Genomic DNA, 25,898 nt, shown 5'->3' with positions numbered 1-25,898 from the left:
CAACTAGTTCCATTGTATCTTGCTCGGAAGAAATTGGAACTTGCGGTGACATATATTATGTGACACGCAAATAAGTTTCTAGAATTCCAGGTGCATCGCTGTATTTGGGGAACTGACTTTTCTCTCACGCCCATACAGAACACCAGTGTGGAACCGCCGCATCTACACTTAACATGTACCTTCTGATTGCACGGGTTGCATGGTCCATGGTAACAAATAAAATATATTTATTTTTTCTAGCACCACTGCTATTGGTTGTCCAATTCTACGCAATTTTGTTTTAATCTTCTCTTAATGTGTCTAAATCATTTGTCTATGCTATTTGGCCAAGGCCATTTTGCAAGAGTTTTGAGGGATAAATTGTGGCTTCTTTTGTACATAATAAGAGAAAGTTAAAAATTTTGTAGATAATTCGACCGTCAGAAGTAGTGATGCTATGAAAAGAAAAAAATTCATCAATCTTTAGGGCATCAAATGATTTTTGCTTAATAACTTTTTCCACAGACATCAGATCGCTTAGCAGTCCTCTAGACTTTGTTTCCTTGACAAATTTTCTATAAAAATCAGACATCTGTTTACTTTTAGAAGGTAACGAGCGACTTTTGGAAGAATTAATTTGCAAAATACAATTTCCCCATATGAAGTCCCATGTAAACTTTAAACCGTGAGCGCAAAAATATAGTTTCACCGATCGAGCTAAATTTGCAGAGTTGTTCTGGGAGCTAAATGGAACCCAAAAAGTTACTCGGAGCAAAATTTTATTTTTTGCCTTTCTCATATAGAAAGGTTATGCAATCACTCTGAAAAACGTCAACCTAATCCCGGCCCGGAGGGCCGAGTGTCATATCCCATTCGACTCAGTTCGTCGAGATCGGAAAAAGTCTGTATGTGTGTGTGTGTATGTATGTATGTGTGTGTGTATGTGTGTGTGTATGTGTGTGTGTATGTGTGTGTGTGTGTATGTATGTGCGTATGTGTCAAATAATGTCACTCATTTTTCTCAGAGATGGCTGGACCGATTTGCCCAAACTTAGTCTCAAATGAAAAGTGCTACCTTCCCATCGGCTGCTATTGAATTTTGGATCGATCGGAATTCTGGTTCCGGAATTACGGGTTTCAGAGTGCGGCCACACAGAAATTTCTCATATAAACTATAGGAAAAATTAAAAACTGAATTTTTATTTTTGATGCTAAATGTGTTCAAGGTGCATGAAACGTCGAAATTCGATGCAAACTCGAAAAAAAAATTTGACTGCGATTCACTTTTTTGGATTTTGGCACATTTTTGCCTTTCTCATATAGAAAGGTTATGCAATCACTCTGAAAAACGACAACCTAATCCCGGCCCGGAGGGCCGAGTGTCATATCCCATTCGACTCAGTTCGTCGAGATCGGAAAAAGTCTGTATGTGTGTGTGTATGTATGTATGTGTGTGTATGTGTGTGTGTATGTGTGTGTGTGTATGTATGTGCGTATGTGTCAAATAATGTCACTCATTTTTCTCAGAGATGGCTGGACCGATTTGCCCAAACTTAGTCTCAAATGAAAAGTGCAACCTTCCCATCGGCTGCTATTGAATTTTGGATCGATCGGAATTCTGGTTCCGGAATTACGGGTTTCAGAGTGCGGCCACACAGAAATTTCTCATATAAACTATAGGAAAAATTAAAAACTGAATTTTTATTTTTGATGCTAAATGTGTTCAAGGTGCATGAAACGTCGAGATTCGATGCAAACTCGAAAAAAAAATTTGACTACGATTCACTTTTTTGGATTTTGGCACATTTTTGCCTTTCTCATATAGAAAGGTTATGCAATCACTCTGAAAAACGTCAACCTAATCCCGGCCCGGAGGGCCGAGTGTCATATCCCATTCGACTCAGTTCGTCGAGATCGGAAAAAGTCTGTATGTGTGTGTGTATGTATGTATGTGTGTGTGTATGTGTGTGTGTATGTGTGTGTGTATGTATGTGCGTATGTGTCAAATAATGTCACTCATTTTTCTCAGAGATGGCTGGGCCGATTTGCCCAAACTTAGTCTCAAATGAAAGGTGCAACCTTCCCATCGGCTGCTATTGAATTTTGGATCGATCGGAATACTGGTTCCGGAATTACGGGTTTCAGAGTGCGGCCACACAGAAATTTCTCATATAAACTATAGGAAAAATTAAAAATAGAAATTTTATTTTTGATGCTAAATGTGTTCAAGGTGCATGAAACGTCGAGATTTGATGCAAACTCGAAAAAAAAATTTGACTACGATTCACTTTTTTGGATTTTGGCACATTTTTGCCTTTCTCATATAGAAAGGTTATGCAATCACTCTGAAAAATGTCAACCTAAATTTTTTTTCGACTCGTTTAGGGTTTCTGGATTTTAACAGGGGCGTAGTTGATGGTTTACGGAGAGGGATTACACCCCCCCCCCTCTACTGTCCGCGCCCCTCCTTTAAAAATCTCCTTAAATCACCCCTCAGACCACCACCCCATCCAGCCCTCATACCCCTCCCTTTCAACCCCATCATCTTTAAACCACCACTGTATCACAAAGCATACCAATTTAAGCTGGGGAGTCGTTCGTTCATGGGACTTTCGCCCTCTCCACATACCCAGCCCCGCATGACAAAATGAGTTAGCAAGCAGATAACATTGATCTAATGATGATTAGGCTAATGGAGTATGATATTTTTTTGTTTCAAGTGTTTCACCGTCGACACGTAGCTCATCAAGTTCGTGGCTGGCATGCCATTGTGTATAAGTGCAAAGTGTACTAAGAATCTAATGGACATTTCCACAATTATGTTGAACATAAAAAGCCTCCGTGCCATAGTTTAGAGAAATGAGAAAGGCACAATTGCACCGCTAGGTGGATTAAAACAGGTTTTTTTAATATAACCATGTCCCATCCCAACTATATGAGCGGCCGAAAATAAAAGTCGCAAGGACAGAATATGCTTCGTAAAACCCGTTTCAAATATATTAGAATAAAAAAAATCGGAAATAAGCTTCAAGCGTAAAAATCCGACAGATATCCTTCAGCATAAGAATCGCTTAAAAAGTTCTCACCCAAACTCGGCAAGGATGGACCTCAAGTATAAAAACCGGTTAAAAATAAATAAATCGTATGCAGGAGCATCCGTATATCGTAATGTTCAAGAATAAAAAGTCGGCTAAAAAACTACTTTGTAGTAATCGGATATATTTTTTCCGGTTTTAATATTGAAGCCGACTCTTAAGAAGGAGAGTCCCAGTCCGTTTCTTATGCTTGAAATTTATATTCGGTTTTTATATTCTAACATATTTGAAACGGGTTTTATAAAGCATGGTCTGTCCTTGTGACTTTTATTTTCGGTCGCTCACATTTTACATTTTAACAACATTTTTTACTAACTTTATACTATATGTACTAAGTCAAATCTCAAATACAGTTAATATACTGCAATAACAACGAGTCAGTGTCACGGTTTAGTTGAATGAATTTTACCGCTTCCAAAATGTATTCTTTCACATTCAGTGTATTTTTGACACCGTCAAAATTCAAATGGAAGGATACAAAATGAGGAATTTTTGATGTAAAGAAATGTCATTCTCAAGTTAATTCCAATTAGTGGAACACCCATTGACAGTTTCTTTCTAACTGTAGTAGTTTTTGAACAGACCCAGACATAAGAAAGTACATCTTTTTCGACGAAAAGTCACTACCTCTAGAGGTTCAAACTTGATAACTTACTCTAATTCTACAATATTGAATGTTTGCACAGAATATTAGAATGACAATGAGCCGTTTTCTCCACAAATGGAAAGATGATATTCATGTTTTCGTTATTTTAGTGTAATCATTACGAATCGAAATCGATTTCAAACCCCGAGAAAGATTTGTTTATTAATTGGTACTTGAGATTTTTTGCCCCTGTTTGTGCAAAAATTGTATCGTTGGTTAAACCAGAAAAGAAATTTGCTTGCAGTGGTTGTTTTTCAACAAGTTTTTAAGCTTCGTGGAAAGCCAATAAAATTTAAACACTAAACATATCAATAAAATAATTCACTATTTCTTCAAATGTCGTTGCTCTGCGATTTTGTTACCAACTGCAATCATTTTATACGTTTATTTGAAGTTAAACCATGTTCAGTTAGCATAATGACGGATAAAATAATAAATTGTTTAGTAAATACTTATTACGCACAAAGACGATGTCGTACAAAACTAGATATGAACATAGCTTAAACGCATTTTCTGACAGCCAATTGAACCAAAGAACCAAAATTTTTGGCTTCAAGACAAATGTATGTAGATGACAGCCGTGTCACCGGGGTGGTTACGCCTCTGCATTTCTATGGTAGTGTATACAGGCGAAATTGACAGCATCATTGTTTACAAGATCCGTAAACAGAATCGCCCTAAACAAAAACCAAGTGCTTGTTACGCCCAGGGGGAATAACAAATTTTCCCCTCCAGCGAGCACGGCGAAAGCCACATTTCCATATCAACATTTGAATAGGGCTAATAAGATTTGTAAACAAACTTTTGTTTTGCTGATTTCTCCTAATTTGTTATCATTTCAACGCAGAAAACATTTGAAATTGATTCTACCAAGGATAAAGATGTTGAGTCATGTGTATTTTTCATGAAATTCAACTCGGTAGCGGAATAATGAGCGAAATAAGTTTGTTTACAAAAGTCTCATTAGCCCTTTTGAAGAATTACTATTGATTTGATTTTTGTTTTTTGGCGACACTGCAGGGCGAAATTGAGAGTCGTCAAAACAAGAGGGCGACTCAAAAATGGCCTAATCAACATTTTATAACAACACTCGGCGAAATAATCTGTTTTGAATTTTATCAACGAAAACGTTACTATATAAAACATTTTAGTTATGCTTCCGAAAACTAGTATTGTTTCAAAGTATTTCAATACATTTGAAGGCGCAGTATGCAAACACTGTTAAAATACGATTTAATTTTCTGAACCGAATTTTCAAAGCTATTTTTCTCGATTCGATATCATTGCGACTACGGCCCTTTGGTCGATTCATGATCGAAATGCTAGTTCCTTGACCTGAAATACAGTGTAAACCAACAGGCTATCGTAACAATGGTAAAATAAAAATACAAATCAAGAGTGCTGATTCAAATGGACCTTAGTGACAAATGTAAACAAACTGAGTTATTTGCAGCACAGCATGTGATTACAACATAGCTAACGAATACCGAAAACCAGGATTCATTATACACAGTATTTATCAAAATAACAAGCATTATATAAAAAGTCGCAAAGTTTTCATGATCATATTTTGAAATTTTGCACTTGAGACCTTTTAAAATGAAAGGACCTATGCGCGAAATATTTCAAAACCTCTGCAACTGTTCATAGGCGCCATGCAAAAACGACGCAAGATTCATTTCATTCCATGTTTTCCCTACTGCACATAGGTACCTAGTAAAAACGTCCTAAGCATCAAAATAAAAGAAATTATTTTCTTCTGTTCATGCGACTTATTTTCGAAGTTGAATTTAATAATTATAATAAATTAAATGATAATTGGAAAGCTTAGTTATTCTAAAGTAACATGCCATTCGTTGGTTTTAACCGCTTCCAGCCAATGATTTGTTAATATAAACTAAAGTTTCCCGCATTTTTTTTCTGCAAGACTTCTGTAAATCCAGAGACTTTTCTACGGCTCATGTACGTACACGCCACATGACACAAATACTACATTACAAGCTGGTGGAAAATAATAAACAAAGACGGCAAAAGTAAATGGGTTTGTTTTCAACCAGGAAACATCATTAGTGTTCGTGAGACCGGTCGCAAAGAACTCAAGTGCAACTATTTACCATAGTAATGAAGAACATTCGTATTCCGGTGCTCATTTTGTCGAAAACTTTGAAGAAATTCAATATTCGTCGTAAGAGCTACCTTTGCTGAAAAAAGCCGTATGTACAGCGTCGTATGATTCTTGGGCCCGAAAAGAAGACCTATGTGAAAGGTCCTATAATTTTCAAAAGGACGCATCATTCTAAAGCGCTTAAAAACTACATTAGCACTAAACATTTCATATTTTTAACATTATTTACCTAAAGAGCATAGTCCTTAGACTATATTGGCATAATTGTTCCATCAAAACGCATATTTGTTCTTTAATAGGGATTTGTTTTAGGTCCATGAAACTTCAGCCTCGTTTTTCTCAGTTCGAGCTCAATGTCATTTAGGACCTTTTGAATAAGTACTCTTGTAAATACAAATTGAAAAAACAAACCGATTTTCTGATTGAACGAATTGTTATGAGAAATGAGATTATGCGTAAACATAATGCTGGAGCACTGACGGAACGTCAATGCGATATGCTGGCTATTCGATCATTGCTGGCAATGCCTGTTTAGATGGTTATGAGTGCGCCGAGCGCGCAATAATCAATAGGTTTGTTCCAGTACCAGGAGAAACTGGAAGTACTCCGGAGCAAATAGGGAGAAAATCGTTCCTGTACTATCTTCTTCTCTTTTTTCTTATTGTGGTGGCAAACCGGAGTGAAAAGGAGCAAGAATTTTTTGGAGTAACTTCCATGTACTGGAACAAACCTAATGTTATAAGCATCAGTCAGTGGCAGGGAGGTATACTATGCTATAGTAAGATAGATAACCATAATCTCAGCCCATAACTCATAGTCAACGAAGCAAAATATTTAAGGTGGGTCTGAAAATAAGGTAAAAACACTTTCAGAATTTCGTCGATTCGTCGTAGTTAACTACATATTATCAAAAATTATTATTTATATACCCTTAGTTGCTAATGTACTTTTCTGCTGAAATCGGATGGCTCGTGCTGCAAAGAAACTCCCGAAATTATGCAATTCGTGCAGATGAAAATGATACCATCTAATTTGACCATTCCAACGTATTGCGAACACTACAAACCGCTTATGGTTGAAGAAATAACACTGGTGCAGCATCCCACTATGATGCACTATGGCAAATGTGCTGTAATCGGCTATCGCAAAGGGAACAGTACATCGCTGGACTCTTTGAGGGTTCCTGGTTTACCCGAGTAAATAGTGATAATACAATATTTAGATTATCATCGTCTCTATAATCGAAATTATTTCTTTCTAGGGACCTTCAATTGCCAGACGGAACGTGTCAGCTAGAATTAAGCTTTGATAACTACTACGGACCGTTACCTACCGATTGTAGTGTTCGCCTGTACGGCAGCCTAAAATTGCGGGGTCCAATTGGTACTTCCATGAATTGTTCCAAGGATTTGATTTGTTTCCTACGACAGCTTCACACGGACTTAGAACGGCAAGGTACCACCGATTCCGCTTCAGTCGAGCGTAGATGGCAGGAAGAATTTGATGCCATGGCCGATAGCTATCTTCCCGTACTGGATATCGAAGGGTGTGAAAGAGTGGCACAAGCAAAGGAACTTATTGCCTGTGATCTACGGTTGAGGCGAATTAATCTGCGTCTGGAACCAGCGATACAAAAAATACAAATGGAATTGTCTTAGTTTAAACCTGGTTTTTGATTTATTTCAAATTTATAAATAAGGAAAAGTGAGTTACTAAAACAACAAAATCAACATAACATGAATTTTTAACTTCGGTTAGCAAACTTAATACGAGTGGATCATCCGGATTAATAGCCTCGTTTAAAATAGCGGCGATTGTACTGAGTTTAGGAGAGTATAAATTTAAATATTGACGTTTAGGTAAAGCCGCTTTTACAGTTTTTAAGATAACATTCACCAACGTCTGAATCTTGTCACTGGACGAATTCATTTGTTTTTCCGCTAAACATAAACTAACCCGTCTGAATACTTCCGGTACGCAAACGATCGATGCCAATATTTTGAAGTCTGTATTCTCAGATAGAAAATCAAAATCCATCGAATCGATATTCAGTAAGTTTTCGATCAACTGATCAATCTTACTAGGCTCTATCGTAACTAATTTTGAAACGATACTCGATTTCCCTGTTTCGATGGCGTAATTCCAGATTTGCTGCAGAAAGCCTTTCAAACTGTTGTCAGTACTGAATGATTTGGCAAAGGGTTGTATATGCCCCAGTACCTCTAGTAATCGTTGTTCGTTAGGAACATCGCTAAATTTTAGTTCAGCGAGACCCCAACTCAGCAAAACGGATAATCGACGGGAAACTGCTCGACAATTACACGACTCATTTTTGTTTAAATCGGTTAAAATTATATTTGCTGAGCCGTTTATCTTTTGATGCTGACTGGAATTTAGGACATCAACCAGGTTTTCCTTGGATATAAATGTGGTTTCTTTTTTAGCTGTACTGATGAAGGAGACCTAAAAACGAAAAACAAAATTAACTTCTATTATTTTGACAAATAACAAAATATGCTAACAGTTAAATAACCAAATTAAAATTACCAGCAACTCGTCGCTTTCCTCGTCATCGTCGTCCCACGCTGAATCAATCAATTGGTCCAAGGCTTTGTCTAGTTTTGTCGTTTCCAAAATATCCAGGTAAATATGGCTTTTTAATTCACAACTGCATGTGTATTCATAATTCGTCATTATATTGTATTAATATTGTAATATTATATTATATTATTATTATTGCATTTGCGACAAGCAATTTTATAAATAGAACTTGGGCAAACAAATTATTATTGTAGAGGTCGTATTTATAATAGAATAAAACTTTCTTAACCGGTGCCTGTTTCATTAAATTTTGTTTCGCTTATCTCACTATGCACGTTGCGCTGATAAGCATCAGCTGTTCAACTAAAGCGGTATCAAAGCATCAGTACGAATCAGAACCAGGGCAGGAAATATTCGAACCGAACCTATGTTCGAATACTTTCAAAGCGCGAAGCTTTGCGTTACTGGTTCGTATTCACAAGCTTCGCATCACAATCGCTTACCATCGTAATTGCGGACATTTGGGCGATACTTTTGCATGCTCTTCGGCGAGGACAAATGAAGCTTCTTGTTCATTTCATTGATGTTCGGAAAGATATGTAAAAGCTTTTGCGTAGTTTTCGACGAACACGAGCTAAGCTCTTGGTTCGTGTGATCGATATTTTTGAAACAGTTACACGGAGCTTCGAAGCGATGTTCGCGAACACAGAAAAAAGATTACCTCGAAGTATTTCAGAATCGCGAACACCGAAGGATTATATCAATTTAGCATCGCGAGGGCCATCGCTAACATGTTCGCCGGACGATATTAGTTTTCTTTATTCAAATACCTACCTACTAGTTATGCAAAAAAAAGTATATTCTAGACAGAGGCCTTGTATTAAGGGTGGAATAGGTGAAAAATAATTGTGACAATGTGTAGCTTATGGATGCTGGGGTTAACTGAAAAGTGACGTAACAAGTTTATTTAAGATACCCTACTGATATATTACCAGTAGGGATAAAATCAAGATTTCGTGACAGGGCGGGGATAAATTTTCAAATGAAATAAATTAGGGCTAGAAAATGAAGTTAAACACAATGTACACAACGTATTGAATGGCTCGCTTATCTTAGTCATGTTCCTATGTCAGTTTCTTGAGGATAAAGATATCGATATCCATTCAAAGGAAAAAATCGATTATCAGTTAAATAAATAACGTCATGATGTGTATGATGAATCCTAGAAACGTAAATAAATAACGTCATGATGTGTATGATGAATCCTAGAAATAAATAGGGAATGTCAATAAATTCGACCATTCCCGATTCATATTTGGCAGTTCTGGTCGTTTTGTAAATCTTGTTTTCGACTAACAGTAAAACCATTTTGATTCAGAAGTATGTTTTAGAAGGGCGCATGTTTTTTCGTGCACTTATTTAAAAAAAACGCTTTGAATCCATCTACCAGTGTGATGAGACATTTTTATAACTGTTTTCGAATATTATATCGGTTGAGAACTTTTAGAACATGATATTTCGAGAAATTTTGAAAGTGAAATTAAATCAGTTGTAAAGTTATAGAAAATAGCCTTTTAAAATGAACGGACAATCGAATTATTACTAATACTTTATGAATACATTATCTTCTTCATTCAATGCAATATGTATGCAAAAAGTTAAAAACTGGATTTCCCTTGAGAACTGGGCCAAAACATCGAAAAAAATGTGTTGGCGATCCGAGAACTAGAACAGAAATTGTAACCCTTGGACCTCTGAAGTGCATGCGTACAAAATGCTATAGTCTAATGTTTGTTTTCATTCATTTCATTTAATAATCTTCAGTTGAGCAATTCTGTCGCAAACTGCATTGTGGAGCGAGGGTCATAACTTCCTAAATTTAAGTGTTCCTATTAATTTAGTACACTCTCTTTAACATAAACTACTCTAACGAATGAACGAATGGGAGTTGGTTCGATAAATTTTGAAAGAAGCCGTTAAATCAACCACTTAAGGGATTACACCACCGCAAAATTAAAAAAAAAATCGAAATTGATCTTGATTGATTTTATTATTCCATATCAACATTTGAATAGGGCTAATAAGATTTGTGAACAAACTTTTGTTTTGCTGATTTCTCTTAATTTGTTATCATTTCAACACAGAAAACATTTGAAATCGATTCTACCAAGGGCAAAGATGTTGATTCATGCGTATTTTTCATAAAATTCAACTCTGTAGCGGAAAAATGAGCCAAATAAGTTTGTTTACAAAAGTCTCATTAGCCCTTTTGAAGAATTACTATTGTATTGATCTTAAATATGGGTCTTCAAAATAATATATCAAAATATGGAATGCGACAAAAAGCGAATAATAATGGAAAGACAGTATTCGAAAAAGTTCGAGTTTAGAACGACTTTCATTCTACTTGGAGTTATTTATTTCGCTTCTCATTTTCCGAGATTTCCCTTACATAAAGCATTTCGGCTATAACTGATTCAAAAAAAAAATACAGGGGGCCCTAAAGATTTCTTTCTTTTATTTTTTATTAGTAAAAGTCAAATAAGGGAAGATTACATCATGGAGAAGATAAACCAAATTTTGTCCTTTTCAGAATTGTTTTTGGATTTCCAACCAAAAAAAAATCACTAGAACATTGTTTGTAAGTTCTTTGCGTTTCTCCATCAGTAATTAGTTAACAAATACAATACAAACAAGTTGGAATATCCTTCTCATTATTTATCACAAAACACATGTACAGGAGTCAGGAAATAAATTTCATAAAAGTGGAACATGTAATAAGTTTGACACTTAATTTATTAAGTGAACAGATTCTGTCGAAAATGTTTGAAAATAAATATTTTGTCTCTTGTGATTAGGTAATCAACCAATAAACTTATAAAACAATATTATAAAAATCATTTGGAAGCTTTCCTCTTGGTTTGGTACAGATGCCAAGAAATTATAATTCAATTAATGACAATAATAATGGATTCAAGTATTCATTTGGTAAAATTAAAAATAACATTTAACACACAAATCATCGCATATTATTGAGTGAATATGACTAGCCGATTTAGGAATGTTGCGCAAGAACGTTAGAAACCGCAACAAGTTGAAAACAAAGGCCAATGGACTACGCCTAACTACCCCTCAGTGGATGCAAATAACTGAAGTTCGCCGTCTAACTGAACTCGGACGTCAGCAGTGAGATTCCATCCGAAAATTGTTCTTTTTAGGAAGAATTTGTTTTAGATAGGGAGATTATTAAGAGAGGGGTAATGGTTTTAGCGTTAAAAACACTATTTGCGATTTTTTTTAGAAATTTGGGCGAAGCGAATTGATCAAAACTTTTGTACATTATAATGTATCATTTCATCCAAAAGAGTCATTTCACCAAAAAACATTTTTTCACGATGAAACCCTTACCCCCTTAAACATACTTTATACATCTTCACCTAAACTCCTTGGCAGGGAAAATATACTCCGATTGAAGAAGAAAAGACGAGTTTGCAATCAAAGTAGCTAGTAAACATAATTGTATTCCGAAAAAAAAAAGAATTTGAATTTCACTACCACTACGCTCATTCAAACTCGTGGCTCATAAATTGGTAAGGTATGCGACGCACCTAATCCCTAAATCCTAAATTATAATCTTAAAATAATCCATTTTATTTATACTCAAATTAAGATTTACAGTTTATGATTTTAAGACAGATAGTCATGTAGCGAACATGTTCGCGGTGGCCTCATGATGCTGATGCTTGAAGCGATATAAAACTTCGATGTTCGCGATTCTCAAATAAACGAGGCATTCGCTTTATATGTGTTCACCGAATATCGCTTCGAAACTCTGTGGAAATGTTCCAAAAACGCAAAAACCACGAGCCAAGAGCTTACCTCGTGTTCGACGATATGTGCTTCTAAGGTTAATGTGAACTTTTTCGAACATTGTAAAGAGCGAACTAGATGCGAAGCTCGCTTCGTCCGAGCAGAGATAAGTTTTACCCCTAAATGTTCGCAGCGATTGTGTCAAACTCATCGATTGCAAGTGGTATGCTTGAGAAGGTGCTTCGTGAAGCTTCGAACAGCAATCAATTCATTTTTCGAAATTTTCCTGCCCTGATCAGAACATCGTAAACATACACGGAAACGAAAAACTACCTAAAATTGAGTTCCTTTGACTTAATCTCGTGGTATCGGGGGCGGGGGAACTTAAAATTAGGTAAACCGTGTTAAAGATAGTTTTCATTTAACCACGGCAAAAATTACAACTCATTGATAGGTTTTTTATACTCAAATTTAAGTTGAATCTACCTAATTTTGAGTATACCCCAAACAACTCAAAAGTACATTCCTCCACGGAAGACCTCGACTGAGTCGAATCTCTCGTTTTGTTTTTGACAACACTAATAAGTGCGAAAGCGACGCACAACTCAAAAGTAAGTTAAAAGAACTTATTCTGCAGGTTGTTTTATTTAACCGTGTATTCGACGTATAATATTTTCGAAAAGGGCCCAACGGATTTATTATTTTCGGAAAGGGCCCAAAATCATGCTAAAGACTACTGTACAGTTCTAGAATTAGATCGCGACCCGGATAGAATTTTACAATAGCATTTACCCTACAAACAATCATAAAACAATAAATATTATAGTTATTACTGTTTCAACATTTTTTTTTTTTTATCTTAAAATACGTTTATTTAGGCCCAAATGCTGTAGCTTAACGAGGCCGATAATTCATTTTTTTTATATTACATGTCACATGTTAGTGGGGGAAGGGAAAGCCGTATTTAGGGGCGGCTTGCTCCCCTCTTATGTAAGTAAAGGAAAAAGGTAGGAAGTGGGATACATATTGTGTAATTGACATCGTCGTTTGCTGATTGATCATTGTGGCGGATATGCACACTTTGTTGTAGTGTTGTAGTTTCCAGCCTGTAATCGCAGGGGCGAGGGGAGGGTCGATATTTCGGATAATTATTGGCACTCTTTATCATCTGCATGTGCGGTATGTCATGATGTTCTGGATAGACGGTTATCAAGAAGAGTGTGCACCGAAGACTCGTGAAGCAATGCCATATTGTAGATACAGGGATAGGTTGGTGAGATTCTACTGTGAATGAGAGAGGGTAAAATGTATTAAACTTGGACATCAATGGTTTTCAAAAAGATATAGATAAGAAAAATATAGGGGTGGTCACGGCTTGCCAGGACGTCCCGGACTGGCACATAGGGTGATCTACCTCGGGCCCGAAGGGAATCTATTAGTTGGGACCTGGCAACACAGTACTCTGCGCACAGCCAAACAACATGCTCGATGTCGTGATAGCCGTTCTCACAAACACAATGATTATTTTCAGCAAGCCCTATACGACGGAGATGCGCGTCGAACGAGTAATGGTTGGACATGATCCTTGACATCGTACGAATAAAGTCCCGGTTCACATCCAACCCCTTAAACCAAGCATTCGTTGATACCTTCAGGATAATGGAATGTAGCCACCGTCCCAGATGCCCATTGCTCCATGAGGTTTGCCAACTATCGAGCGTCCTCTGACGAGAGATACTGAAAAATTCGTTGAAGCAAATTGGTCTTTCGTAAGTGTCGCCTTCTAATGCGCCCACCTTGGCTAAAGAGTCCGCCTTCTCATTGCCCGCAATAGAACAATGTGACGGGACCCAAACCAAGGTAATCTGGTAAGATTTTTCAGATAAAGCACTCAGATATTCCCGTATTTTCCCCAGGAAATACGGTGAGTGCTTTCCAGGCTTCGCCGCACGGATGGCCTCAATGGAGCTGAGACTATCCGAAACGATGAAGTAATGGTCTGAGGGCAGGGTGTCAATGATCCCGAGAGTATACTGAATGGCAGCTAATTCTGCGACGTAAATTGAAGCAGGATCATTGAGTTTGAATGAGGCAGCAAGATTTTCGTTGAAGATACCGAAGCCTGTGGACCCGTCGAGAATTGATCCGTCAGTGTAGAACATTTTGGCGCAGTCGACTTGATGGTATTTGTTATAGAAAATATTTGGGACCACTTGTGGGCGAATATGATCCGGAATTCCACAAATCTCTTCCTTCATGGATGTATCGAAAAATACAGTTGGATCAGAAGTATCTAAGAGATGAGCACGGTTGACGTTATATGTACATGAATTGATGTTCTGTGCCATGTAATCGAAGTACAAGGACATGAATCGGGTCTGAGAATTAAGCTCGACAAGCCTTTCGCAATTTGCAATCACCAATGGGTTCAGAATATCGCATCGAATGAGCAATCGATATGAGAGGTCCCAGAATCGATTTTTCAGCGGAAGAACGCCCGCCAGCACTTCGAGACTCATCGTATGGGTCGAGTGCATGCAACCCAAGGCAATACGCAAGCAACGATACTGGATTCGCTCCAGTTTGATGAAGTGTATGTTCGCAGCGGAGCGAAAGCAGAAACATCCGTACTCCAACACTGATAATATCGTTGTTTGGTACAACCTGATTAGGTCTCCTGGATGGGCACCCCACCATGTTCCAGTTATTGTACGGAAAAAGTTGATCCTTTGTTGGCACTTCTGTTTCAGATACCTAATGTGACATCCCCAGGTACCTTTAGAGTCGAACCATACCCCGAGATATTTGAATGTTGAAGCTTGAGCAATAGTTTGATTCATTAATTGAAGCTGTAGTTGCGCTGGTTCACGCTTTCTAGAAAATACGACTAGCTCAGTTTTCTCCGTGGAGAACTCGATACCCAGTTGGAGAGCCCAAGCAGACAAATTGTCCAAGGTATTTTGCAGTGGTCCTTGCAAGTCGACGGCTTTAGGACCTGTAATAGAGACCACACCGTCATCTGCAAGCTGCCTTAGCGTGCAGGAATTGACAAGACATTCGTCAATGTCATTCACGTAAAAATTGTAGAGGAGAGGGCTTAGACATGAGCCCTGGGGAAGGCCCATGTAGCTAAATCGTGATGTCGATAAATCGCCATGCGAGAAATGCATTTGTTTTTCAGACAACAGGTTTAGCAAAAAGTTATTTAAAATTGGCGAAAGACCATGCTGGTGCAACTTCTCATAAAGAATGTTGATCGAAACTGAATCGAAAGCCCCCTTAATATCCAAGAATACTGATGCCATCTGCTCTTTGTTAGCATATGCCATTTGAATTTCTGTTGAGAGCAACGCAAGGCAATCGTTCGTCCCTTTGCCTTTGCGGAAGCCAAATTGTGTATCTGACAGTAAGCCATTTGTTTCGACCCAATTGTCGAGCCGAAACAGGATCATTTTCTCGAACAACTTCCGGATACAGGACAGCATTGCAATCGGACGATACGAATTGTGGTCGGAGGCTGGTTTTCCTGGTTTTTGGATGGCGATGACCCTCACCTGTCTCCAGTCATGTGGGACAATGTTACCCTCAAGAAACCTATTAAATAAATTCAACAAGCGTCTTTTGGCAGAGTCTGGCAGATTCTTCAATAAGTTGAATTTAATTCTATCTGGCCCCGGGGCTTTATTGTTACATGATAAGAGAGCTAGTGAGAACTCCACCATCGTAAACGGTGTTTCGTTCGCGGTATTGTAAGGCGACGCGGCGCGGTAGATTTTCTGTGCCGGGGCGGAATCCGGACAAACCTTCTTGGCGAAATCGAATATCCAACGGTTTGAATATTCCACGCTCTCGTTAGTACTGTTTCGGTTTCGCATACGTCGGGCCGTGCCCCAAAGAGTGCTCATCGATGTTTCTCTTGTTAACCCGTCGACAAACCGGCGCCAGTAACTGCGTTTCTTAGCTTTCATTAAATTTTTCATTCGCTTTTCTAATATCGCGTACACTCGATAACTAGCAACTAACCCGTCGTTCCGGAAAGTTTTATACGCGGCAGCTTTCTCCGCGTACACGTCTGAGCACTCTTTGTCCCACCACGGGTTGGGAGAACGTTTTTGGGTGTTCACGTCGGGTACTCGTTTCGTCTGAGTTTGAATCGCGCTATCGAGAATCGAGTTGGACAAAAACTTATATTCTTCCTCCGGGGGAAGTACCTGTGTTGAATCGATAGTTTTGGATATCTCAGCAGCGTAGCTCTTCCAATCAATGTTTCGTGTGAGGTCATAGGGAACATTGATTGGTGCCGATGGTCTTGAACCAGTGGTGATTGCAATTACAATTGGTAAGTGGTCACTACCGTGGGGATCAGATATTACCTTCCACTTGCAATCTAACCGTAGTGATGTCGAGCATAAAGATATGTCCAGTGCCCTGTGTTCAGAATGGTCATATTGAAGTTGTCACAAAGGTCTTGAATTGTCGAAGATCGATTATCGTCGTATAGACAGCCCCACCCCGTACCGTGAGAGTTAAAGTCTCCAAGAAGCAGGCGGGGCGAGGGAAGGTGTTCAATCACGTTGGAGAATCTTCGATATCCCATCATGGCCCTAGGAGGAATGTAAATAGAAGCAATGCAAAGATCTTTGCCTTTGATTGTTGTTTGACAAGCGACAACTTCAATGCCTGGCGTCGAAGGGAGGTTGATTCGATTGAAGGAGTAGCACTTTTTGATCCCTAAAAGTACCCCCCCATATGAGTCTTCTCGATCCAAGCGGATAATGTTAAAATCGTGGAAGTTGAGGTTTATATTAGAAGTTAGCCATGTTTCACATAGGAAAAATGCATCACAATGATTGTAATTTAGCAAGTGTTTTAATGAATCAATTTTGGGGATAATACTTCTGCAGTTCCACTGTAAAACAGTGATCAGATCCCTGATTCCGTCTAATAAGTTAGCCATCGAAGGATACGATCGCTGTAAGGAGGGGCCATTGTTCAGTCAACTGTTTTAAAAATGTTCTTACTGTTGGTAGAATAGCAACCAGCAAGCTTTTCATAGGATCGGTAATGTTGAAAGCTGTGAATATCCAGTCCACAATGTCAGAAAATTTAAGGAATCCCGTTTTAGGTTGAGTTTCTGACTGTAAAATTGGAGCACTTGGGATTTTTGGTGCCCCGGGGAGTGCTGGGAACTCCTGGTTGTATCTCAATTTCCCAAAACCAGGAGGTATTATCTTCGGATTTGTACCAGCACTTCCAGTTGATGAATTATTTTTATTTTGTACCCTTGTTTGGGACAACCTAGGACCCTTACGAGGAAGTTCAGGTGAGTTTTGATTAGGTCTTTTCCTAGAGTTTCCAAGCGGAGCCAAAGAATGCCCCTCGCAAGGGTCGTTAGAGGCGTTATCGTCAGTTGGCAAGAGAGCGAATGGGTTTTCGGAGATAAGTGGAACAACTCTTTTAAGCATTTCTGCGTAAGAGCGTCTGGAGCGATCTTTGGCGGATCGCTTCAGTTTATCCGCGCGAAGTTTGTACGTTGGGCATGTCAAAAGTGCATGCGGATTCTCCCCACAGTAAACACACTTCTCAGCGGGGCTACTGCAAGTATCATCCGCATGGCGTTCCCCACATTTACCGCACCGTTGCTTGTTGCTACAGTAGGTGGCCGTGTGACCTAGCTGCTTGCAATTGGAACAATTCATGACCCGCGGTACAAACAGGCGTACAGGTAGACGAGCTCCTCCCACTTCAACGTAGCTCGGAAGTGCAGATCCGGCGAAGGTTACGCGAAACGAGTCTGATGGATAGTAATTACCATCTTCGATGGACTTTGAGTGCAATTGCTTGCACTCCAAAATCTTAACTGATTGAAGGTTAGGGTCCTTAAAGCGGCCAGCCCCATCATTCATCAGATCATCGACAGTTAGACCCGCATCACTTACCACACCGTCGATCTCCACATCACGAGAAGGGATGTAGACGCGATACTCCAGCGTAAAGAGGCTATTGCTAACGATATCATTGGCCTGTTTCAAGTCAGTAACGACTACGCGCAGTTTATCTGACTGAACCTTTTTAATCTCGGTTACGGCCGAGTAACGTTTTGTCAGCTCCCGTGCAACAGTTATGCTGTTTAACGGTTTATTTTTGGGCCGAAAGTATACCACCCAAGGACCAGCGGATCCATCCTGGTAAACCTTGACTCGGGGGGGCTGTGAGACATTGGGGGAAAGTGGGGGAAGTGGATCGACCATAACATTATCTGTCTCAGTATCAGATATACGTTCTTCTTCTTCATAATATTCCTCTTCGGAGGGTGATCCTTCTGTTTGTTCCATTTTGTTGCGGGAGCAACACGCTCGACCGCACTGTTTAACTTAAATCAAAATAAAAAATCAAAAGTAATAAAAAGAAAAAAAAAATCGATAAGAAAAGTAAAAAACGAAACACTTCACCAGTTGGTTCCTGACGAGCTGGTAGGTGGATTGATCCTTCGTTTGTTTTATCCGTCACCCGCGTGACCTTCACACAGTAGAGCTGATATAGCTCGTCTAAACAAAGCCGTCTTTCAGGCAAGAAAAATGTTTAGTAACGCACTTCACTGCACTACTTTAACTGATATCGCAGGTAACAATTATCACTCGCGGGACTGTTTATTAGTAATGCTTTACTGCAGCCTCTGCCACAGCAAGCACCTTCGTACCACCGAAAAAACTAAACCACACCGGAGAGAACAAAAAGCACTTGTTTCCCGGTACAAAGTTGGGTTACGAATGAAACCGTTCAGTTGAACTTCAACTTAGTAAAATGTAAAGTTTGCCTTCTTTTCGTTACAGTCTCGTTTATTCAGCTGTGATTTTTATACATTCAAGACCGAAAACGTCCAATGCATAAAATATACGTCTGTTTCAACATTGTTCGATGCCAAGTTCTCACAGTAGATTTACAATGAAATTTAATGTAACAATAAATTTCACTGTTCAGCAAAAAACTGATACAGTGCATTCACATTAAATTTTACTGTTTTCGAGAAAAAAATGTATGGAGAAAAAATGATTTTTTAAATGTTAAGATACATAACCACCCCTCTTTTTCACTGTAAAAGTCTATTTTACATTGAAATTTACTGTAACAACGTTAAAGTTTATTGTTTTTGTATTGTAGCATAACACTAAAACTTACTGTAAATTATTGTAAAATTACTGTACTGTCACAGTAAAAGTCATGGTTTTGTTACTGTACATTTCTATTCGGGGAGATTTAGGCCTGAATTTTGCACCGGATTTTGATCACGGAAAATTTTCTGCCAAAATCACTCCATACTTTCAAACCAAAAGTTCCGCTGCGTCTAAAAAATAATTTTTTTAAACCCTTTCATGCCCATGTTGTTTGTGGACAACAACGTTTTCGAGCTGCTATAACTGTTGATTGAGGTAAGATTTGCTCACAAAAACAAGTAAGGCTAATAAATGTGACTATTGACTTTCATTTGAGTAGTAACAGTTACAAGGATCAGCTCTGGAACTGAAGTTATTGCACTTATGTCGTTTTTGATTGAGAACCTAGAAACTAACCCAGGTTAGTTGCTTCAAACGAACGTTTTTAATGAAACTGAGTTGGGTTCTCGCCAAACAGTGTGAGCGAACCCGAAATATATTTCAGGTTGGAACCCAACCCGGTTTTCAGTTCAGTGGCGCATAACCTAGGTTGGAAACTGGCTTCAAACAAACGGTTTAACAGCAGTTAGGTCCAAAACTGAGTTAGCTTCTGCTTCAAGCGAAAACGACATTAGTCTGATTGAACTCCGATGGAGCAGTGCTGCCAGGGACAGTTTACGTTGACGACGGAAAATGAATTTTTCATATAACTTCGTTATGTTGCAATATTTATGAAAACTGATAAAACTTATCAATTTAGAATATTTTGGCATTTTGGCTACGTTTTCCACGCAGTTGGACTATTGTAAATATTCTAGGAGAATTGTAGTGAGCATTGGAAGGTAAAAATTGAGAAGTTTCTAGCACTGCAAGGGAAGCACCTACCTTTATGAAAAAAAGTTTTTCGAGTTTCTTGACCTCATCGTTTTCAAGAAACAACAGTTTTGAAACCCTACATGCACTAGAAAAAAGTTAGGCATGAAAGAGTTAAATGGCACAGAACTCTAAACCCAATAAATACAAAGTACACATGTTGAATTGTTTCCGGCCCGGTTATTTGTGTGTTCCGCTACGTTTTCCACGATTGGGTGCTCAGATATCTTATGTTTTTTGTGTAGACTTTTTTCCCCGATGGAAAATCTCTGTTTTTTGAAAAGGGCCAATAAGCATACTGTCAAAATTCACTTTGAGTGGAAATTCTGGACAAACCATTAATCGCCGATCATAAATCACAACAGCAGACGAAAGAGAAAACTTTTCTCTTTCATAAAATGTTAACAGCCATTCTCGACGAGCTATGGTTTGTCCGGAATTTTCTCTCAAAGTGATTTTTGACAGCATGCTTATTGGCCGTTTACAAAAAAACACTCGAGAAATGAAAGTTCATCTCCCGTATGAAATCCCACTGAGACGCCCAAAACATTGTATCAAAATCGTTCAACACGGGTCCAACGATGGACGTTTGTGGAACGGTTATTTGGACGTTGTCCAAATTGGTCCAACGAACGTCCTTCATTGGACAATTTTGAAACCAACCGTTCTTAGAGGGATACATGGACGACCAAATCCCGCGATCAGATTAAGTATATGAGGTGGTAGCGGCCCTAATAAACATCTTATGATTCAAGAGCCTAAAGACCTGTTCAGGGTCTCATCCAAACAATATGCGGAATCGTAGGACTATATGGGTTAAAGTTCGCGTGTAATATTTTTTATTAAAGGGGTTGGTCTTAGAACCTGGACTAAGTTTTTCGGTCAAGCAAAAACGCCATATGTTTACGGTACTTTCAAAAATACATCGTTTTAAGTAAAGAAAAATACTGGTTATTCCTTCCATTATCAAGTCTCTTCAAACTTTCAAAGCAAAAGTTCTGTTACTTCTAAAAAATACTAACAGTATCAAAATAGCGCCGAATTTTAAACCTAATGTAACCGTTTTCCCCGGCGGAAACAATTGATATTGAGTTGTTCTAGGCCGGATGTGTAGACTGATTTCTAGCCACGGGATTTAAAATTCCGGGCTCCTTTTAAAATACACAGGGATCCAACCCCCGTGACACGTTTTCCGAACCGAACTGTAAACAAGTCTTTACCATGGTCTTGGTAACTAATAAAAGTTGAAAAAGCTACAGAAAATCGTGCTCAAAAAGCATAGCAAAATCTAAAATTTTAATGGTCATTTCACCAGCGTCTTGCCGCTTACGATTATTTTGTGGTTCAAGTTAAATTCGTCAATAGGTTCTTTGAAATGTCAAACCTAAACATGACGTTTTACTGACATCATAAACACGGGCGTTTTTTTATCGTTGAACGGTATTGTGCCTTGCAGGATACTCGCTCGATATGCGATTATATGAAAGCTCAACTCAGATAGGCGCGTGACAGCCGCCTATATGAATTCATAGGAAGCTTATTCCTTGGAGTTTTCGAAAAGCACACAGCAGGTAGAAAAATGAATAAACAATGCAAGAGAAGACCCTCTACATTCATTTGCAAAAGAGACTGCTTATCACTCCTATAGTTTGCTTATGTTCGATTGTCTCATCAACGACACAACCAGTCACTTCATGTAAAATTGGTCATTGTCTAGTGGCTCCAGTGAAATCGGCTGGCGGGGCAACTGCGGCTATATTTGATGCGCCTTTCAGACGCACGCAATGTGAGATTTTATTATAAGCGCGACAATATCTAAAGAATAAAAGAGCACGAAGGTAACTATGTCGTACCTATCTAAGGAAAAAAATCACGTAGCGAAAATAAACAAAACTTTCACAATAACAATATATCTGCTTTAGAATTTTTTTTTTTTTTTATTTTTCTGTGGATGTGCAAGATGATATTGTGAGAACTAATGACCCAGATAGTTTCGATGATCATCTCACAGAACGGGCTGACCCTGAAATGCGATACAGTCGGGAATCGTTGGTTGGTCCAAAGTCTCTGTCCAATTCCAATTTGATTCGCTAGTTGGACCGACTGCCATATATGAAAAACTATACAAAGGAGACATTAGTATTGTAAATAGTGAACCTCTAATTACTGTCAGATTGATTGTCGAAATAAATTTGGCATGAAATTTTGACATATAGATGCTTTCATGGTCCATCTAACGGAGGTCCAACTAAAAAGTGGTACAGTTAAAAAGTGTCCAACCAGCGAATCACAAATGAAGTGTAAAACAAAAAACTATTTGGAGAAACTAAAGGTATTTTCTGTCGGTTCTAATACCAGATCCAAACCAGATGCGCCGCCTCTATTCAGCAGTTTTCATTTAAGACTGCCATTTTTCTAAATTAAAACGGTGACTTTTCTTGATGGTTGGCATTCCTCGATACATTTAGTTCAATAGTCCACTGTACTGCCGATATTCCTGAAGTAACCAAGTTACAGTACTCTCATAAGTGAAGCACGGAAAGCTTTCGAGAATGTAGATATCGAAGCTGACAATCATGCATCTGTGTGTGATGCTCGTTTGAACAGGTATGACAACCGTCGTTTCCTCAAAAAGCAGCACTTTCGAAACCTTCATGATCTACTCGATGATCTACCACCGATGAAGAAAGAATCTGCCCAAAAGTTACACGAGCTTGTCAAAGAATTTCAATGTCATGTAAGAGCTCTTACTTAGTTGAACGAATCAAGCTGGTGCTGGGATACTTCACTCGTTAGTAATTTCGATTCAGAAACGCTTTGTGCATGGGAGGAAAGGAGCAGTCAAGATATGGAAGTGATCTTCGTCGACATCCTTTATCAGCGAGTATAAATATTGCAATACGTTGCGTCGGTCTGTTATAATGTAACATTTACAGTCGGCTCAAGCAAAGGTGGCCAACCTAAACGCACCTCCAAAGAAGAGTCCATGAATAAAAGCGAATACAGGCAAGTCATCTGTACCTTCTTGTCTTGCCTGTACCGAGAGTCATCTCCAGACAAACATTATGTTGGAACTGCTTCTGCCTCGGTCATAACGCTAGAAGTTGCGCATCCTCAGTTCACGTGCCGCATCTGTCGCGATTATCATCATGTCCACTTCACCAGGCCCCGCAGCCCAATCCACCCACCCTGTAGCATGTGAGAAATCCAGGACCATCCACTTCCCAACTGAGTCAATCTGTCCAATCCCATTCTAGTACAGCTTTGTTGGAAACGGTCGTGGGAAAATCTTCGCAAACAGAGCGTTATTGTATTCCGCCCCGATGTCAAACTTCATATCGAAGAAACTTGCCAATCTTCTTTGGAAACATTGCTTATATTTATTTTCATGCATCTAGGCCTGCGTTGATAATTTTCTTTTTCTCAGAACACACTCAAAAGAAATTTCAAACTGGTGCGCCACCAAGCGGTGGGTGTAGTCAAATCTGAAGATATCGGTGTCACTCATTCTAAAATTGTAAAATGATCTGCAGTCTGCACATTTTTATTATTTTTTTTGTACGATTTACGACTTTATTCTGGTTGCAGTTGAAAACTGGAAGATTCAACCAGCGACAATTGTATTTTCTCTTGTGCTAAGCAACGGAATCACGTCGGAAGTAGTGCGCATTATTCGTAAAATGATGCGCTATAACCCAGTTAAACCCATTCCGGAACCGGTTTGGAAATCTGATGGGGTTTTCGATTAATTGACACCGGTGTAGTGGAGTGCACTGGTTTTGCACTTTCTAGCAGAAGTGTCAATGGAACATATCCAGTTTTCTGCACTACTGCTAGAAAGTGCAAAAACGGTGCAGTTTTAGTGCACTTCACTACACCGGTGTCAATCAATCGAAAACCCCATGAATTAGGCAATCCATGAGACGTTGCTAATCAGCTGATCATTTCTTGTTTACTTCTTCTGACGTTCCTCTGAGGGGAGCGACATCCGACAATATCGTCAGAGACTAATTGAGACGGCGGACTCACGAGTTTTCCGTGGCTCAAGAGGTACTAACTCAGGTAGTACTAGACGGTCCCTCGAAATGTCAAACAGAAAACGCGTTGATCATCGAGGATGCTTTGCTTTTCTTTGCTACGTGTTTTTATTTTTCCTGCTGGGTTATCTGTTGTTTACGAAGCAGTGAAAAAAATAATTGTACAGCTGCTTTTAATGGAACTAACAGAGCTTTTTATGAATCTAACGGTTTTCAATTACGAGTCGCTCACCCCACAAACGATTTTTAGTAAACTTTCCTAGAACCATCCCTAAGTAAAGGTTGATGAATTCTGAACAATTTTTGTTTTCCAAAATATTTTGAAGCAATATGCAAAACACGCAAAGGTTTCATAGTTTTCAAACAACAGTGGCTTGACATTACACCCGGGAGAGAAAACAACACAGTGGCTGAAACATTACAAGAAATAAGATCCAAAAACGAAGTTTATGGTGCATCTTTCATGCACCGAAATGCCTCGGATGCTATGGTACACATTCTTTTTCGAACTTTATGTTGTTAAAAACTTCTTGGGCACAACCGCACTTATAGTTTCAGCAATTTAAATGCATACAAACTGCGATTTGTCATGAAATCCCCGAACGATTACAAATTGGTCTGTGGTTATTGAAAGGGCAGAAAGTGTCGTTGCGCAGATGAAAAACGGAGACATTTTTGCATGTAAACAACAAATGCATGCAGCGACGATTTTAGCAACGGTCAATAAATAATACCTGCTACCAACTTTACAAGCCCGATACAAAGGGGATCACTAGATTGGTTTGTTAAGGTTGGCAAAACTGAAGGGACCGTGATACTTCTACTACTTCTTAAGATCTAGTACAGAGTGTACCACGGAATTTCGATTGTTTCTTCGTCAATTGGTAGTCTCTATTAGTCTCTGATATCGTTGAATCGATCCAACAACAAATGAGTCGTACTAACGAAAGATGTTTGTCGGACGAGTTTTTCTGTTCGCAGAAGTAGATTTGTTGACAGATCCCACCGCTGGATTGTCAACCAAACGTTTAATGGATTGCCTAATGGAGTCAGTATGAATTCCAACCGAAGTTGACTCGATCGGTTTCGGAATCGGTTGCTACATTTGAGCTGGAATCCATACTGACTCCATTCAGGATTCTGAATGGGTTAACCGGGAATGCAGAGACTTACGACGTCCCAGTAAAGTTCAACCGGAATTCCGGCTGGTTCGAATTACTATTCCAGCTCCAGTAACAGTCGCTTGAGCCGGAATACGAATTAGAACCAGCCAGCATTCCGGTTGAACTAAAATGGGGTGATAAATTAGCACCACAGATAACAGACGTTTAGGCTCGATTCGAAAGGTGTGTTAATACCCGCTACTGAAATTCCCAACAAACAATTTAGCTGGATATTGGCTAGAATAGTTATTGTTGAGCTTATCTCCTCGTAATAAATGTTTGTTCAACTTTCGCTGTTTGTTAGGTTCTGAATAAATCGGACTCTGAAACACGTTTGGCAAAACGTGTTTAGGTGGCGCAGTGATCGACGTAATACAGGTTGGACACGTGTAGCAAACAGTTGTATGGATGGCAATAGTGAAGCACGGATTTCCAACGTTTATCAATTTGAAAGTTTACACAGATTTTTTAAGAC

At 38.8% G+C, this 25,898-nt stretch overlaps 2 protein-coding genes across 3 annotated transcripts; one reads left to right on the top strand and one right to left on the bottom strand.

The window, feature by feature from the left end:
- Positions 1-6,410: 6,410 nt before the first annotated feature.
- Positions 6,411-7,509, top strand: LOC131684007 (uncharacterized). 2 transcript variants are annotated; one of them, XM_058966466.1, is made up of 3 exons: positions 6,411-6,684; positions 6,781-7,041; positions 7,107-7,509. In XM_058966466.1, exons 2-3 carry the CDS (start codon positions 6,842-6,844, stop codon positions 7,501-7,503), a joined length of 597 nt encoding a protein of 198 aa, XP_058822449.1. In that variant the 5' UTR covers positions 6,411-6,684; positions 6,781-6,841; the 3' UTR covers positions 7,504-7,509. The 2 variants fall into 2 exon arrangements, with proteins under 2 accessions (XP_058822449.1, XP_058822450.1); XM_058966467.1 differs by having other exon boundaries at positions 6,411-6,701.
- A 13-nt stretch (positions 7,510-7,522) lies between these two features.
- LOC131684006 (uncharacterized) lies at positions 7,523-8,749 on the bottom strand. Its single transcript, XM_058966464.1, has 2 exons — positions 8,393-8,749; positions 7,523-8,308 (listed from the first exon to the last, which is right to left on the bottom strand). Exons 1-2 carry the CDS (start codon positions 8,537-8,539, stop codon positions 7,523-7,525), a joined length of 933 nt encoding a protein of 310 aa, XP_058822447.1. The 5' UTR covers positions 8,540-8,749.
- Positions 8,750-25,898: the final 17,149 nt, after the last annotated feature.

Source organism: Topomyia yanbarensis, chromosome 2 (genome assembly GCF_030247195.1).
Source record: "Topomyia yanbarensis strain Yona2022 chromosome 2, ASM3024719v1, whole genome shotgun sequence".
Classification (NCBI taxonomy): Eukaryota; Metazoa; Arthropoda; class Insecta; order Diptera; family Culicidae; genus Topomyia; species Topomyia yanbarensis.
Note: the sequence above shows the minus strand (reverse complement) of the source record. Positions and strands in the feature narration are given on the sequence as shown.

Excerpts from the sequence above, each read along its gene's own strand:
- LOC131684007 (XM_058966466.1), top strand. The coding sequence starts at position 6,842 with ATGCAATTCGTGCAGATGAAAATGATACCATCTAATTTGACCATTCCA. Across the intron at positions 7,042-7,106 it reads AGGGTTCCTGGTTTACCCGA|GGACCTTCAATTGCCAGACG; the intron begins GTAAATAGTGAT and ends ATTTCTTTCTAG.
- LOC131684006 (XM_058966464.1), bottom strand. The coding sequence starts at position 8,539 with ATGACGAATTATGAATACACATGCAGTTGTGAATTAAAAAGCCATATT. Across the intron at positions 8,309-8,392 it reads AGGAAAGCGACGAGTTGCTG|GTCTCCTTCATCAGTACAGC; the intron begins GTAATTTTAATT and ends TTTCGTTTTTAG.